Source organism: Schistocerca serialis, chromosome 2, assembly GCF_023864345.2.
Source record: "Schistocerca serialis cubense isolate TAMUIC-IGC-003099 chromosome 2, iqSchSeri2.2, whole genome shotgun sequence".
Classification (NCBI taxonomy): Eukaryota; Metazoa; Arthropoda; class Insecta; order Orthoptera; family Acrididae; genus Schistocerca; species Schistocerca serialis.
In genome coordinates this window covers 133,564,983-133,583,323 of record NC_064639.1, presented here as the reverse complement: position 1 = coordinate 133,583,323, position 18,341 = coordinate 133,564,983, and the positions used below count along the sequence as shown (strand labels likewise).

The window sequence follows — 18,341 nt, the reverse complement described above, 5'->3', positions numbered from 1 at the left end:
CTACAAGAAAAGAAAAGATTCCACATGTAATATTGGTTTCGAAGATTAATAAGCTGCGAGAGAATCTAAGCTTTCACATATAATGTTGATCTTCTTTGCGTGTGTTACACTTTAAGATACATCACACAAATGTGCCAGTAAAATTTTTAATAACGACATAAAATGTCTGATCATCTGGGTTCGAAATTCTTCTAATGGTTGTCTTCAAAGAGTTGATTTTTAAATGAGAGTCAAACTCTCTGTGATTTAAGAAATCCATCGTACATTCACGCACATAGTTCATTTTCATAAAAGGAAATTTACTTTGAAAGTAACACTTTTCAAACCACCATTCGCAATATTTTCCCGCGACCTGTGAGAAATAGGTTCATTTCAGCAGCACCAGAGAGCACCGTATAACAGGTGTCACCGCGCTTAAGCAGCTATGACGATGCAGGAAGCCTGTATGTTCGTACATGTAAAACATTAAAAGATCTTACATTATATCATAAAAGAAACAAGACATCAGAGAATACACCATGAGCACCGGAATTTCATGAACCATATTAAAATGCATATTTTGGCTTCAAGTGCACATTTGCATGTCCAGATTCCCAATGAAGTAGCCCTCGAGCTGATATTAGGCCTTTCAGTGTGGTGTTCGGGATGTAAATTTTCTTTGAGTATCAGTACTGTATTATCTCATGTTTGGTTCTTTATTATGGAATAATGCCATACATGCTAGAAGATGAAAATGTGCACTAGAAATGCAGTGAACAGTTGAAAGTAGCGAGTAGTGTGGAACTAAACACTTTGTTTCACATAAGTGGACTGGCTCAGCAGAAAAGAGTACTAAAAGCCAAATTTCTTTAGCAAACCGACAAAAATAACTTCATCGTTCTGCAAGGTGATTAATGCTTGACTGTCAGAAAGGTGGGAATAAAATAAAATCTGAAACTAATAACTTATTTTAGCCTTCCATAATTACGTGACTGTATTTTAATTCACTTGATAGCTCCTGGCCACAGAAATCCATTTTGTTTTCATTTGACGTGAGAGCAATAAATGAAAATGAAACAGCAAAATCACTAAATGTAAACACCGGTGATGTGGAGACTACCCACCTCCCCACTACAACTCAGAATGCTCTGTGTATCAGTTCTGGATACGATATTTCCAAACCGGGGCAATACTAAATAGTGGTGCCTCCCCTTCCTTCAGTGTTTGAGATAGGATGCCAAAAATTAAATCATTTAGTAGCACAAATCTTTCTGAAGAGTCTGATACATAAAACATATGTCTTCGAGGAAATATAAGACATGTTATTTGGTCTTAAGTGTGCCAAACTGCAGTGCCACACCTCTTCACACAGCATTCTTCTATCGCACGTCACTGTACTTGGCTCTGTGGAATTTAAACGTGCATATTTTGTAATGGATGCCATCAAATGATATTCAGAATAGTGAAAATTAAAATGCCCTGTGGTGCCTGTCCTGCCCCCAGTCAGCTGGCAGTGCACCCTGGCCCTATTTCTTCTTCTTATTTTTTTTTAATAAATAAAAAATAAAAAAAAAGAGAAAGAAAAAAAAAGCTTGCTCACCATTAATACTGGATGGGATTATTTGTAACCAGGAGAACAACAACGCTTCAGAAAATTTGCACTCTTTATTGCCTATTAGTTAATAACTTGCTGTTTTGTGTGGCACAAAATTAAATATAGGATACATAAAACCAGTAAAGACAAGAGACAAGCAAGACAGTACACATTTCTTCAATCCTTAAGACCTAGCATTTTTTTCTCTCTAATCTTGCAACAGCTTTACATGGCGTGCTTTCCTCTCTGGAAAAGAATCTATTACCTTATCAAAGTTTGTCAAATGTTTTGCTACATGAAAAAACGAAATGTCGTCTGATACTGAAAAAGCTGTTAATACAAATAGTACCCAAGACTGGTGTGGTTTCTTGAGCTGATTTCGTGTATTTTGTCACTGTCTGCTAGATAAAATGAAATATGCTTGCCTAATACTGCAGTGATTGTAATACAAACCAAATAAGCGAGATTGTTTTGGAACAAATGGTCATTTTTATGACACGACAGAATATAATTCACGAAATACCAATATCATATGCCTATTAGGCCTACTACAAGCAAAAAGCTTTATGTAAGGAAATAGTTTCCCATTTCATTTATATGCTCCAGCTTCTCAAGCATGAGATTGAAAAGTAGTAGTACGAAATTTTTATATAAATTTAAAATCTTCACATTCTTCTACAACCATTTCTTCTCCTTCCTTGTCCTAACAAACAATCTTGCCAGCACTAATTCTGTAACTATTCCTGCCAGTGTCAAAACTTATTCTCCGGTTAATGTCACTAAGTCCGCCACCATCACCGGTTTAGTTATCCTGCATTTATTCTCTGGTCAGGTGTTATTACCTGTTCATACAACTCGTTTTCTGCACTACTCCCAGAATAGAACTTAAACGCCTGCTATCCGGTTATTGTACATCTGGCCCTTACTGGTGTAGCGGTCTGGCCAAAAACTTTCTGTCAAAATGTCATTTTTTGGGGTACACTGAGAAGATAAGACGTAATCTTTCTTACCTGTTATTTCTGTTAGTCATTTTTTCCTTCTCTGGTAGTTTGAATCTATGGCTTTCACTAGTAATTATAACAACAGTGATCATTCGCAAGCCCAGTCAACCACATAAACATGCAGCGATTGGCATTCTGCTAAGCTCGTATAGCTCCATCCCCTTTTGTCTGCAGGAAAGTTTATTTCTAGAGGCAACAGGGATTCCCCTGGCAGAGACATCACCTACACTACGCATGCATTCAAAAATCAACTTATGATTCATTCAGAAATCAACTTAGAATTTGTTCAAAAATGTTCAAAAACCAACAGGGATGCATTTCAAAATTGTATGAGTAATCGATACCAATGTGCACTGGACGCTATGAGCTTTGTAAAACAAGGTTTTTTCCCTCAAGAATATGAATTTGGTGAATCCCCCCCCCCCACTGATATTGCTGCCTGGGACAGATACACTCGTTTTCCCCCACCCCCTAGATCTGGGCCTGTTGCACACGCTTGAATCTGGCAGCTTGGGCGTGCCAGTAAAATGTTTCAGGGTAGCATCTGACTGCTTGCTGCTATTGCTTATGCAGCTAACAGCCACACTTCTGTAGCCAGGAACGGGAGAAGGTACTACTCATACGCAATTCAACTGCGCATGTGCTTGAGCCTGCTCGCAACTGCTCAAATGAATCTAATGAAACAGTTGTGAAGCCACACTCATCAGAGGCAATTTGTTGTTTTAAGTTTCATTTTCTTTTTTTTCTCTCATTAATGTTTTATTGCTGCAGTACTATTCAGTATTAATGGGATACGTTAAAATCCTCTGTTAGAATGTTGGTTCTTACCAGCCAAAATTACAAAAATCTAACTGAAAACCAAAACAATGAAAAATTCCCAGAATTATAATAATTCCCGGGTTTTTCCCCCTTTTCTCCCGGATGGAAAAACTCTGGGTTTTTCCTGGATCTCCCGGGTCGTATACACCCTGGTACAGCATGGGTTTTCTCCTTGTTAGTGCAAAAATGTAATTAACACGGCCTTTTCAGTACCACTGAGAAGTTGCTTGAAGAAAAAGAAGGGGGCTCAAGTTTCTAAAGTTGCAGTTAATGGTGCCTACAAATTTTATGTACAATGAAGAAGCATCTGCCACTTGTCACACCAGTGTCATACAGGATGATAGTGTCAGTTAGTTTAGATTACACTCCCTACCCTTTTGCTGCTATAGAAACTTCTCTTTTCAGATGCTCACATGATTGTGAGGACAGGTATCTTAGCTATTTCCTTGGTATCAGTAGTCATTACGTGCTGAAAGTGATTAAACGTGTCTTCAAATTCCCATAAAAAAGCTGTGTTAAAAAGCAATTATATTTCTGTCTGTTGGCTTCATCTTCTTCATTTAGAAAGTATCAAGAGTAAATGGAGTTCACTAACCTGCATATCCACAGCCTTATTTTGATCAGTGGGACTCTTTGTCCACTCCCAACTTGCAATCCCCCGGTCATCAGTACTCAGGTTCCCATTCAAAGTGAGGTTGTTATGTGGGAGATAGATTATTATATCCTGACCAGCATTTGCCTCTGGTGGATAATCAGTTACTTTCAAAACTGTTATATTTGCTGTGGTTGAATTCATTGCATGGTCAGAGTCCTCAACAGTCAACCTGTTGTAAAAGTTTTACCTGGATATGTTATTTGAGCACTCACACATCAAGGTTAACAATATTAAAACACAATATCACATTCTTTTGTAAAAAGTTTCATACGAAAATGTCGTCATATGTGTCCAAAATGTACTTTTTATTTGTTAGTGTTGTTGGAATAAAGAAATTCATAAAATACAAATAATGAAAGTTCAAGCAATGTACTTACCAAAAAACTGGAAAAACAGTAGATAATGATAACAAAAAGAATAGAAGTTCACAAGGTCTGAGAGCTGTTTTATCTACCAGAAAGATGAGAAAACCCTCCCTTATTGCTTCACACATTCTTTGGGAAGCCCTTGTTCTGAATAACTCATCTATCCTGCACAACTGGCATAACTCTTTTCCTTCACATCTACTCTTATTTTGTATGAATAGTTATCCCTGAATAACAGAAATTTCAGTACTTTTTGTGTCACCGTCCGCTGCATTTTCACATTTTCTCTTGGTGTGTGCAGATTTCTGTTTCAGATAAAGTTACGATAATATGCACACTGCAATGAAAAAACTGTAGCACGATTGGACCAGAGACTTTGGTGCTATTTCACAATTGATAGGTAAGAAACAAAGCAGTAAACAACAAGGGGAGGTGGGGAGGGGAGACTTTGTTCCGTGCTCTGTGTATAACAGCCAGCAAAGACCAATGCCTATGTTTACAAGTAAATCCTAGTTAACACAGCTGAAAGTGGAAGAGGAATTAAATTTCTGAAAAATAAAGAGTGTGAAAAGCTTTTCAACTCCACGTTAGAAAGAACTACCAAAGTCATCTCATCAGGAGTAACCTGAAAGCAAACTCTGAGGTAAAAAAACCTCATTTGTATTCGCTGGCTGGACAGTGTGATACCAATAAACCTACTTAAAAGTCAGGCAATGGAGAGCACAATTAATCTAAATTGCTTCAAGGGAACAAACTCTTGTTAAGTTTAATGAAGCATTAAGAAAAACTGGATCTTCTCAGAACATCAAGAAAGATGATAGCTGAAAGAACTTTCTGAATGAGAACCATAAATACAAAGACAATGACAAAGGCTATAAGGCTTAAGTAGATCTGAAATGAGATGGAGGAAAAAGAAATTGGATAGAAGTCTTGCAACAGACAAGGATGAAGAACCAGTGGGCTCAGCGCGCGCGCCCACACACACACACACACACACACACACACACACACACACATACACACAAACTTGCAGGTTTTAGTACAGGGTTCGTGGGAAACCAAAGAGACAAGTTTGCCAATAGTTCATAAGGTATATGAATGCTGAATTTCCATATGGAATATGAAGAATACAACAGCACATGAAAATGAGTCAACACTATTAAAAAGAAAAGGAAACGTCAAATAAGGCACAGGTAAGTTCAGGTAGGAGTAAGAAGATACATTGAGAAGCTTAGACATGTACAACGCAAACTGGCACAGAAAAATGACATTACCGAACAGGGAAAAAATGGACAGCGTACCGAAGGCCAGACAAAATGGCAAAAGATAAAGTGAGCTATGCTTTGAGCACAATGTGAATGATAGTGAATGAGCTCAAGTATCACCACTGAGGAATTGTAGATCAGCCAGATAGAAATCAACTGGATTTGTGTTACACAGATCACAAACTTTAAGGCTAAGAATGATATGGTAACCAAGTTAGAGCACTGCTTTTGTTTTCTTCTTTAGACTTGAAACATTTTCCATATTTTAATCCTCACTTATATTGTCTTTCAACGACTATGAAATTCCAGGTCAGGTTTAGTCTGAAATTTTCTATGTATAAATCCATAATACAAGTACACTAACATTATTTTTCCAATATTGGAGCCACAACTGTCAGCTAAAATACTAACTGGATCTCAAATAATGTAGAGATTTGGCAGCATTGGCCTTTTTTAATACAGGAAGAGCAATGATAGACTGTTTCTTGAGGTTAATATTGATCCCCCCATGAACCACGGACCTTGCCGTTGATGGGGAGGCTTGTATGCCTCAGCGATACAGATGGCCGTACCGTAGGTGCAACCACAACAGAGAGGTATCTGTTGAGAGGCCAGGCAAACGTGTGGTTCCTGAAGAGGGGCAGCAGCCTTTTCAGTAGTTGCAAGGGCAACAGTCTGGATGATTGACTGATCTGGCCTTAGACTCTAACCAAAATGGCCTTGCTGTGCTGGTACTGCGAACGGCTGAAAGAAAGGGGAAACTACAGCCGTAATTTTTCCCAAGGGCATGCAGCTTTATTGTATGGTTAAATGGTGATGGCGTCCTCTTGGGTAAAATATTCCGGAGATAAAATAGTGCCCCATTCAGATCTCCGGCCGGAGACTACTCAAGAGGACATCGTTATCAGAAGAAAGAAAACTGGCTTTCTACGGATCGGAGTGTGGAATGTCAGAGCCCTTAATCGGGCAGGTAGATTAGAAAATTTAAAAAGGGAAATGGACATGTTAAATTTAGATATAGTGGGAATTAGTGAAGTTCGGTGGCAGGAGGAACAAGACTTCTGGTCAGGTGAATACAGGGTTATAAATACAAAATCAAATAGGGGTAATGCAGGAGTAGGTTTAATAATGAATAAAAAAAATAGGAGTGCAGGTAAGCTACTACAAACAGCATAGTGAACACATTTTGTGGCCAAGATAGACACGAAGTCCATGCCTACTACAGTAGTACAAGTTTATATGCCAACTAGCTCTGCAGATGATGATGAAATTATGATGAGATAAAAGAAATTATTCAGGTAGTAAAGGGAGGCGAAAATTTAATAGTCATGGATGGCTGGAATTCGAGAGTAGGAAACGTAGTAGGTGAATATGGATTGGGGGGAAGAAATGAAAGAGGAAGCCGTCTGGTAGAATTTTGCACAGAGCATAACTTAATCATAGCTAACACTTAGTTCACGAATCATAAAAGAGGGTTATATACATGGAAGAATCCTGGAGATACTAGAAGGTATCAGATAGATTATATAATGGTAAGACAGAGATTTAGGAACCAGGTTTTAAATTGTAAGACATTTCCAGGGGCAGATGTGGACTCTGACCACAATCTATTGGTTATGAACAGTAGATAAAAACTGAAGAAACTGCAAAAAGGTGGGAATTTAAGGAGATGGGACCTGGATAAACTGAAAGAACCAGAGGTTGTACAGAGTTTCAGAGAGAGCATAAGGGAACAATTGACAGGAATGGGGGAAAGAAATACAGTAGAAGAAGAATGGGAAGCTTTCAGAGATGAAGTAGTGAAGGCAGCAGAGGATCAAGTAGGTAAAAAGACTAGGGCTAGTAGAAATCCTTGGGTAACAGAAGAAATATTGAATTTAACTGATGAAAGGAGAAAATATGAAGATGCAGTAAATGAGATCGACAGGAAGTGCGAAATGGCTAAGCAGGGATGGCTAGAGGACAAATGTAAGGATGTAGAGGCTTATCTCATTAGGGCCAAGATACAGCCTACAGGAAAATTAAAGAGACCTTTGGAGAAAACAGAACCACTTGTATGAATATCAAGAGCTCAGATGGAAACCCAGTTCTAAGCAAAGAAGAGAAAGCAGAAAGGTGGAAGGAGTATGTAGAGGGTCTATACAAGGGCGATTTACTTGAGGACAATATTATGGAAATGGAAGAGGATGTAGATGAAGATGAAATTGGAGATACGATACTGCGTGAAGAGTTTGACAGAGCACTGAAAGACCTCAGTTGAAACAAGGTCCCGGGAGTAGACAATGTTCCATTGCAACTACTGACGGCCTTGGGAGAACCAGTCCTGACAGAACTCTACCATCTGGTGAGCAAGATGTATGAGACAGGCGAAATACCCTCAGACATCAAGAAGAATATAATAATTCCAATCCCAAAGAAAGTAGGTGTAGACAGATGTGAAAATTACCGTACTATCAGTTTAATAAGTCACAGCTGCAAAATACTAACGCGAATTCTTTACAGACGAATGGAAAAACTGGTAGAAGCCGACCTCGGGGATGATCAGTTTGGATTCCGTAGAAATGTCGGAACACGTGAGGCAATACTGACCCTATGGCTTGTATTAGAAAATAGATTAAGGAAAGGCAAACCTACATTTCTAGCATTTGTAGACTTAGAGAAAGCTTTTGACAATGTTGACTGGAATACTCTCTTTCAAATTCTAAAGGTGGCAGAGATAAAATACAGGGAGGGAAAGGCTATTTACAATTTGTACAGAAATCAGATGGCAGTTATAAGAGTCGAGGGGCATGAAAGGGAAGTAGCGGTTGGGAAGGGAGTGAGACAGGGTTGTAGCCTCTCCCCGATGTTATTCAATCTGTTTATTGAGCAAGCAGTAAAGGAAACAAAAGAAAAATTCGGAGTAGGTATTAAAATCCATGGAGAAGAAATAAAAACTTTGAGGTTCGCCGATGACACTGTAATTCTGTCAGAGACAGCAAAGGACTTGGAAGAGCAGTTGAACGGAATGGATAGTGTCTTGAAGGTAGGATATAAGATGAACATCAACAAAAGCAAAACGAGAATAATGGAATGTAGTCAAATTAAGTCAGGTAATGCTGAGGGAATTAGATTAGGAAATGAGACACTTAAAGTAGTAAAGGAGTTTTGCTATTTGGGGAGCAAAATAACTGATGATGGTCGAAGTAGAGAGGATATAAAATGTAGACTGGCAATGGCAAGGAAAGCCTTTCTGAAGAAGAGATATTTGTTAACATTGAGTATAGATTTAAGTGTCAGGAAGACATTTCTGAAAGTATTTGATTGGAGTGTAACCATGTATGGAAGTGAAACATGGACGATAAATAATTTGGACAAGAAGAGAATAGAAGCTTTCGAAATGTGGTGCTACAGAAGAAGGATGAAGATTAGATGGGTAGATCACATAACTAATGAGGGTGTATTGAATAGAATTGGGGAGAAGAGAAGTTTGTGCCACAACTTGACTAGAAGAAGGGATTAGTTGGTAGGACATGTTCTGAGGCATCAAGGGATCACCAATTTAGTATTGGAGGGCAGCATGGAGCATAAAAATCGTAGAGGGAGACCAAGAGATGAATACAATAAGCAGATTCAGGAGGACGTATGTTGCAGTAGGTACTGGGAGATGAATAAGCTTGCACAGGTTAGAGAAGCATGGAGAGCTACATCAAATCAGTCTCAGGACTGAAGACTACAACAACAACAACAACAACAACAACAACAACATTGTCAATGATATTTTTATGTAAGGAGTTAAGGTATGGCACTTTTCATATTTTGGTTTATTTTTCCTTGATATTTCTATATTTTTGCTATAGGTCAGGCATTCTTTACAGCATATGCTGATCTAATATATTGGTAACAAGGAAGTCATCTGTGATAATCTTGAAATGGTATTATATCCTAACAGCTTATTGGCTACTTTCATGTCATCGTTTAACCAGAATTTTGTCTGTCCACCCCATCTTTTAGATGCTTCTACTACCTATACCTTAACAGACGTAAGTTGTCACTGTGACTGAATATTGGTGTATTTACAAATTTCATCATTTTGATTTCGTATTATATTCATACAGTGAGAATATTTTTCTCCCTGGGCACCACACTCATGAGTGTGTTTCAAAGGAAAATTGATACTAACTTTGGTATAAGAAAAAGGCCAATTCATTGCCACAGTATCATTCACAGTACAGTTTAGTTTCAAAAGACATTACAGTAATTCACCAGCAGTTTTGTAAAACAATAATAATAAAAACTGTAGACTTCTTAGGGCAACAGTCAGCTGTTTCGTTGCTGGTAACAGCTGCTGAAAGTCATAGTGGAGATTAACTGGAGCTGCAATACAAACTAGTCAAAATTTGCCAGAGTTGCACTGAAATTTGAATTTGAACCATGGAAATTTTTAAATGAATGATTGCAAGATTCTTTCACTGAGAATGACATGCACTGTTTCACAATGAAAATAAGGAAAAATATGATATATACTTAATGATACAGACACATTTTGTCTTATTGGAATGATAACCTTCAGCTGTTCAGCACGTGCATATGGAAACAGAGTATATTTTTCTATCACAATACTCTGCTACTGAACACGATTTCAATTTATAGAATGGAGAAGAAAGCATTTTTCGCAACACTCAACTTTTCACAAATGGGATCTTGGCACCCCATGTATGTTTGGTTTTTGGTAAAATGGAAGGAAGATTAGTGTCTGACATCCCATCAACAATGAGATCATTAGGCACGGAGCACACATTTGGATTAGGGAAGGATGGAGAAAGAAATTGGCAATGCTCTTTCACAGGAACCATCCAGGCATTTGTCTTAAGCAATTTAAGGAAATCATGGAAAACCTAAATCTGGATAGCTGGATGGGGATTAGAGCCGTTGTCCTCCCAAATGTGAGTCCAGTGTGCTAACCTGTGTGTCACCCTGCTCAGTTGGTTCTTGGTGACCCATGAATTTTTGGTGTTTGGTTTTCACCTCTTGTCTGGTCTGACTCTTGATCTCTTGTGTTTTCCTATCTTTTTTTTTCCCCACTGTCATATTCTTCATACTTTTATTGTTTGCTTAATGCGACTTTTTGTGTTGTGTCCATCATTTCATTTATCACTTCTCTGTTTTCATTTCTGTGCTCTAAATTATGTATTTTTTTCTATTTTTACTTAAAATATCCCCTTTCCCAATTTCAGATTTACAAAACAATCATTTCAGCTGCAGCATTCCTCTAACTTCTTACTTCTCAGAATCTCATCTGCTGACCTGAACTATTAATTTTTATTCCATCCTAACTTGGTGTCGGCCATCTTGATGTGGCAAACACAGTGTCTTCATGAAAATAAGATCTTGTTTCCTCACTCATCTTAAAAATATGAGAGAAGGAACTTCTCAGTCTTGAAACCTTAGATATTTCTGTCTTTTACAAGTGCCTGCTGGTTGCTGGTTTGGTGAACACATATTTCTATCCAATTTTCCATAACTGAACCTTTGATTTCTGAACATATATTTTTCTCTATCTATACACATATTTCAAGATGACGTGCACGACCTCACAAGTCAGTAATTTAATTTAACTACATACATAAAGCACAACGTACGTGTGTATGTCCAGGATTGATTTCAACCAAATCTGGCACAGAAACAGCAGACCTCATGAGTATCAGCACTGTGGGGCTTAATTGCCTCCTAGCTCCAATAGAAGTGGAGATACCATCATGTTTTTACCAGCCCCTGGCCTATAGGCTGCCCTTCATTGACAGGCATATTATGTGTGAAAAGTATCAGCCTGCCAAATCAACTGGCTTTGCAGGGCAGCCTTCATGTCAGGGACAAGAAACAGTTTTCCAGGCCCAGATATGTAAGCTGCGCTGCATGACCGGAGTGTTGTGTTGGGTTGGAATATCATTGGCCGGCTTTAGTGACCTGCTTTGTATGGCTGCCTGTATATGAGAAGCAAATAAATGATTTTCAAGCCCATAAAGTGTAGCCTGTCCTGCATGACAGGTGTGTTGTGGGAGTATTATTAGCCTGTTTTACGGAACTGTATTGCAGAGGCTATACACCCCAATGAGCATGGCTGGGGACTGGTTGAGATGAATAGAGGAGGGGATGGATAGAGTGAAGGAAAGGAGGAAATGAACAGAGAGTGCAGGTGGGAGAGATGCATAAGGCAGGTGGAAGGTGTAGGTATGAGGGTAGTGTGGAGGTGGGAGAGGAAGATGGAGAGGCAGAGATTGCATGAGGAAGGGGCAGGAGGGGGGGGGGAGAGGATGAGGAGGAAGAGGAGGAGGAGATGATGTTCAGAGGAACAGGGGAGGAATATATGGTCAGAGAGAGGGGATGGAGGAAATGGACAAAAAGAGAGTGAGGAAGAGATGGAGAGACAGAGGGAGTAGGGAGGAGGAGATAAAGGTGGGAGAATGAGGTGGTCAGACAGAGGGAGAATGAGGTGGACACAGAGGGGGGAAGAGGTGGACAAATATGTGTTCAATGTATGTGTCGAATGCATATGTTGTTAAAGCCCCAGGGAAAAGACTATTTTACTATACTTCATTTCATGGAATCAGAGGTTTGCCATTTACTTGTGTCTTCAGAAATACCCTTTTAGCATCAGCGACTTACTTAAATGTGTAGTTTCCTGGAAGAACAAGATTATCCAGTTGTAGTGTAGGTGTGTCCACAAGGTGCGGTTGGTAGCCAATTGGGCCTTGCTGCAGTTCCCAGTGCCAGCCAATGATCTGGTCATCATCCTTGCTCATTGAACCATCCAACACTGCACCTGTGTTAGGCAACTTCACAGTCTGGGATGGAGGAGTAATTATTGCAGCAGGAGGTTGATTTATTCGTTTTGCTGTAACATGAAAAATAAATAAATTTAGTAACACAGAATGTTGTACACGACAATAATACAATTTTATCATATAGACTACCTTTTGTGTGTTGAATAGAGGTATATCAAAATGAAATGTTATGAATGGATGAACACAAAAATTACAACTTGCTGTTTCCAATATAGAGCTGAAACTTTCCAATAATGGTCAAGCATGTGGGAAAAACAAAAATTTACTACATTTTATGTAACAGAGAATGCTAATACTATTCTGAGGTGATAAATCACTATCAGTGATAAAAAATAACAGAAAGCTTAACAGGGTCAGACAACACATGAGTAACACTTCATCTACAGTCTTCTTCTTCTTCTTCTTCTTCTTCTTTATCCTCGCCTTGTCCCACGTCACGTAGAGTCGGCATTGCTCTTCTGGATCCTTCTCCTCCACAGTTTTCTATCCATTGCCTCTTCCTTCTTCCATCCTTTCTCCCTTCCATCCTCCCGGATATCTTATCCTTCCACCTCATCTTCGGTCTTCCTCTCCTTCTTACTCCTTCAATCTTTATATCTTCAACTCTGTTTCAGATATACTCTTCCCCTTTTCTCTGTTAAGTGTCCGCACCACCTTAGTCTGTTCTCTTGTATCTTTTTCCCCATGGGTCCCACTTTCATAGCTCCTCTAACAAATTCATTTCTAATCCTGTCCTTCCTTGTTACCCCACACGCCCACCTCAGCATCCTCATTTCCGCCACTTCCATCTTCCTTTCCTGGGCTACTGTGATTGGCCATGTCTCTGCCCCGTATATCATAGCAGGCCTTACCACCGACTTGTACACTTTCCCTTTCAGCCCAATGCTCACTTTCTTGTCACACAACACTCTACTCATTTTCCTCCAGTTGTTCCAACCGCAATTTATTCGGTGTTGTGTCTCGCTTTCCAGTCCTCTATCCCTCTGTATATACGACCCCAGGTATTTAAATTTGCAGACCGATTTCAGCTCATCATCCTGGGTCTTGCAAGACTTCATCTGCACATCCTTCAGTGCTAAATATTCTGACTTTGTGCTGCTGTAATTTTCATCCCTCTTTCTTCTAGTGCCTTCCTCCAATCCTCCAGCTTTTCCTCAAGTCTGTCGATGCTCTGCTCACAAAGAACCACATCATCCGCAAACATCATATTCCACAGTGCTTCCTTCTTCACATCTTTCACCAGCACATCCATAATCAGGTCAAAGAGGTAGGAACTAAGCGCAGACCCTTGACGTAACCCTACTTTTACTGGAAACTCCTTTGTCATGCCCACATTACTTCTCTCCTGTGTCATTGCTCCTCTGTACATTTCCTTCACTAACCTCACATACTTCTCTGGCACACACTGCTCTCTCATGCTTCTCCATATTTCGTCCCTTGGGACTCTGTCATATGCTTTCTCCAAATCAATGAAAGCCATATGTAGATCGGCTTGTAGCTCCCCATGTCTCTCCACTATCCACCTTAAAGCATGTATTGCATCAGTCGTTCCTCTTCCAAGCATGAACCCAAACTGTTCTTCACACACCACAGTCTCCTTGCGTAATCTTGCTTCTATAACTCTTTCCCAAATTTTCATTGTGTGTGCCACCAGTTTAATACCTCTATAGTTACTGCAGTCCTGCACATCACCTTTCCCCTTAAATATTGGGATCAGTACACTAGTTCTTCACTCGTCTGGCATCTCCTCCTGTCACCAAATCTTCTTCATCAAATCCCAAAGGAGCTCAATTCCCTTTTTACCGAGACACTTCCATACCTCAACGGGGATCTGGTCTCGGCCAACTGCCTTCCCATTTTTCATCTTTTCAACTGCCCGTTCAACTTCATCTCTACTTATATCCATCATTAATCCTTCGTTTGCCCCTCCTTCCTCAGTTTTCAGTCTTACATTTTCTTCATTCAGCAATTTCTCAAAATAATTCAACCACCTTTGGATTATTTTTCCATAGTCATGCAGAATTATTCCTGTTTCATCTTTCATTTGTTTTATTGCTGTTAGATCCTTAGAAGCTTTATCTCTTGATTTGCCTATCCGTATCAGTTGTCTCATATCCTGATTTTTCTGTAGTTGTTCGTATGCCTCCCTTACTGATTCAGATTTAGCTTTACCCACAGCTCGTTTTGCCTCCTTCTTTGCACTTTTGTATGCTTGCCCATCCTCAGCACCTCTGGACATATCCCACTTCCTCTTAGCCTCTTTCTTTTCCTTCACAACCTTCTGCACCTCTTCATTCCACGACCATGCTTCCTTATCTTTTGGCACCCCTTTCCCAGATGTTAACCCAAACACTTCCTCCCCAGTCTTCCTTATAACAGCACTATTTATTTTCCACCACTCCTACACACTCTCTGCCAATTTTACCTTTCCCAGTACTTTTTCACTAAACTCCTCTCTCAATTTTTTATCCTTTAATCTCCACCACTTAATTTTCCTTTCACATTGATTTATGTGCCTCTGTCTTTTACATACTTTCATCTCACAATCCGCTACAATTAATTTATGTTGTGTTGCTATTCCTTCACCGTATATGACCTTAGTATTTCGCACCTCCCCACCATTTTTCCTTCTACATAATATGTAATCAATTTGGCTTTTATTTTCGGCACTCCTGTATGTTATTCATGATAAATTGCTTTGGCATTCAACTACAGTGGTTTCAGAAAACCTCTGAACATTTAAAACAGGCTCCCCAAAATGTTAACAACTTGGGATGAAAATGAGAATTTTACTGTCTCATTACATATAAATGAAACAATTTGCACACCATCTGGTTTGGAGAATGTCCACAACTGAGACTCATGATAAGTGAATTAAAAATTTACTTCAGTTGTAGCTAATGTATCTTTTTATTGCACAACTAGTTTCAGAGGTTTTGTAGCTCTATCATCAGGTGTCACCACTGTGAACATTGAGAAGAGGGAACAGTACAAATTGAGATAAACATTCTAACAACCATATGTAATGCCACAATAAATGGCACTAATAATATGAATTATTAAATCATGGGTGTATGGCGGGAGTGCCAGTTAATCACATAGGATCAGACTTGTGGCTACACGACACATGGGACTGCAACAGAAAACATTTAGGGAAGGGGAGGGGTACAATTAACACGCAAATTAGAAAATAAATATGGCAAAAATGCACACTTAAGTGTCGCTACTTACCTGCCACCTGGGCACACTATTTTGTTCCTTGTCTAGCAGTGAGGCAGGTGCCTCATTCCCTGTACCAAGACATGAGTGTGCGTGTTCATCAGATTTATTTTGTAATTTGCATGTTCATCGTGCCTCTCCCCCTTCCTTAACATCTTCTGTTACAGTCCCATGTGTCACATATGTGTAAATTTGATCCCTTGCGATTAATTGGCCTGCCTGCTATATGTTCACGCCATTTTGTACTATTCCCTTCCTTTCTTGTTCACAGTAGCTGGAACCTGATGATCGAGCTGTAAAGCCTCCAAAACTAGTCATGCAATAAAAAGGTAGCCTGACTGCAACTGCTATGTTGAACGAAACAAGAAATTGGAAGTGGGGCAGGGACGGGGGAGGCGTAGCAGGGTTTAAAAGGGAGGGAAAAGAAGGGTGGGAGAAGAGTGTTGTCTGGCAGAGCAAGCAGGTACCAGAATACAACATGACAAGGCCACCTGGTACAGTTTCGGGAGGGTGTGGCATAGGGGGGAGAGGAAACTGGGAGCAGAAAAGTAGCAGAGCAGAGAAGGGGAAAAGACTGAGTGGTGTGTTGGCAGACAATGGTGCTCAATGAGAGTGAGGTGATGTGAACTGGGGTTAGGTGATAGGACAGAGGCAGAAACTGCTGAGTGAAGGGTGTGGGGACATTAGTTCATCCTAAGTTGAAGCTGGGATAATTTTTGGAGTAGTGATTGTGTTGTAAGGACAACTCTCATCTGCGTAGTCCAGAAGAGCTGTTGGTGGAGAGGAGGATCTACATGGCCGGGGTTGTGCACCAGCTATTGAAATCAAGTATGTTATGTTCAGCTACATGTTGTGCCACAGGATGGTTCACTTTGCTCTTGGCCAGTTTGCATTGGACAGTTTTTGGTAGTCATACACTATAAAAAGCTATGCAATGATTGCAGTAGAGCTTTTATATTACATCGCTGCTTCCAACAGTGGCCCAGCCTCTGATGTTGTAGGATAACCCTGTGACAGGATTGTAATAGGACATAATGGGTGGATGGATTGGGCAGGTCTTGGACCTGGAACTTTCACAGTGATATGATCTCTGTGGTAAAGAGCTGATATTGGGACAACATCCAAGTCCATCCATATGCCACTCTCAATCCCTGTCCTTTGGCATGGCGACCATATCCCCGTGGAAGACCCAGGTGCAAGACCTGCCCAGGCCACCTACCCAGTACTTCCTAATCCAGTCCTGTCACATTATCTTACTTCATCAGAGACAAGGCCACCTGTGAAAGCAGTCATGTGATATACCAGCTCTCCTGCAAACACTGCACAGCTTTTATAGTGGTAGGACTACCAACCATCTGTCCACCAGAATGGATGGTCACTTTCAAACTGTGCCCAAGAGCAAAGTGTACCACCCTGTGGCACAACATGCAGCTGAACATAATGTGCTTCATTCAATGGCTGCTCACAACCTATGCCATATGGATGCTCCCCTACACCACCAGCTTGCCTGAACTGTGCAGATGGAAATTATCCTTACAAACATTCTCCACTTCCAAAATTACCCCACAATAACCTAGTGTCCACACACATTCTAACCAACAGTTTCCATCCTGTCTGTTCTATCACCTCCTGCCAATTCACATCCCCTCACCCTCACTTGTGCTGCTCTCTGGCAACACATCTCACCAGCCATTTCCCCTCTCTGTTCCTCCCCTTTTCTGCTCCCCATTTCCCCTACCTCCCTCCCGTACAGCCCCCCAATGCTGCACCAGGCAGCCTTGTTGTGCTGTCTTCTAATTCCTCCTTGCGTCTACATAGTGATGGCCCCACCCCAAACCATACCCTGATATCCCTCCTCTTCCCTGCCCCACTCCTGATTACTACTTTTGTTCATTGCAACAGTTGCCGTCTGGCTAGAGTGGTTGGAGATTGGGATCATGTGTACAGGAGATGTCTGCTGGTATGAATGTGTGTGTTTTCCTTTCTTTCTTTTTTTTTTCTCTTTTCTGAGGAAGGCTCTGGATGAAAGCTCAGTGTATGGCAGTGTTTACATTGTGCAACTCAGTGCGTCATATTTACAGTGAGTAGCAATCTATCCTTTTCATAATTGTTAATGTTTGCATCTTGATATTCTTGCTTGACTATAGAAAATGATGATGTGGTCATCTTGTAAACTGTTATGAACAATTCTGTACCTGAGAGATAAGGGACACAAGTTCAATTTCTGCAGTTCAACCTCAGACCATATTTGTAACACCCACACACTGCATAATAAGTAAAAGAAGGGCTGCAGTCTTGCTCCAGCCTATTGCCGATTTCAGCATTGTTAAAAGGGTGCATGCCAATTTAACATTGCCTAAATCAATTGTGGGCTGTAGCAGGACTGCTGCTCTTCTTTCACAAATAAGTCAGTGTGTGTTTTATAAATATGGTCTTAAGTAGGAAATGTGGAAATCGGACTTGCACCAGTTTACCACTCGTGCAATATTTCAAAAAATAACAACAACAACCTGGAACTATCAATATCTTCAACAAGTTCACAACAGTTTAGGGAAATCTTAATATTACATTTTGTGTGAATGAATAAGTGAAAATGGTACAGACACAAAAAGTACAAAAT

The 18,341-nt window shown here is 40.1% G+C and overlaps 1 protein-coding gene across 3 annotated transcripts in view; it reads right to left on the bottom strand.

Annotated features, from left to right (window-relative positions):
• LOC126456840 (dyslexia-associated protein KIAA0319-like protein) overlaps window positions 1-18,341 on the bottom strand; it is a 150,200-nt gene that overhangs the window by 48,350 nt on the left and 83,509 nt on the right. For all 3 annotated transcript variants that reach the window (XM_050092650.1, XM_050092652.1, XM_050092651.1), the window contains exons 8-9: window positions 12,324-12,552; window positions 3,989-4,217 (exon numbers count right to left, since the gene is read on the bottom strand). In XM_050092650.1, the coding sequence (XP_049948607.1) occupies window positions 3,989-4,217; window positions 12,324-12,552 (458 nt within the window). The remainder of the gene's footprint in view (window positions 1-3,988; window positions 4,218-12,323; window positions 12,553-18,341) is intronic.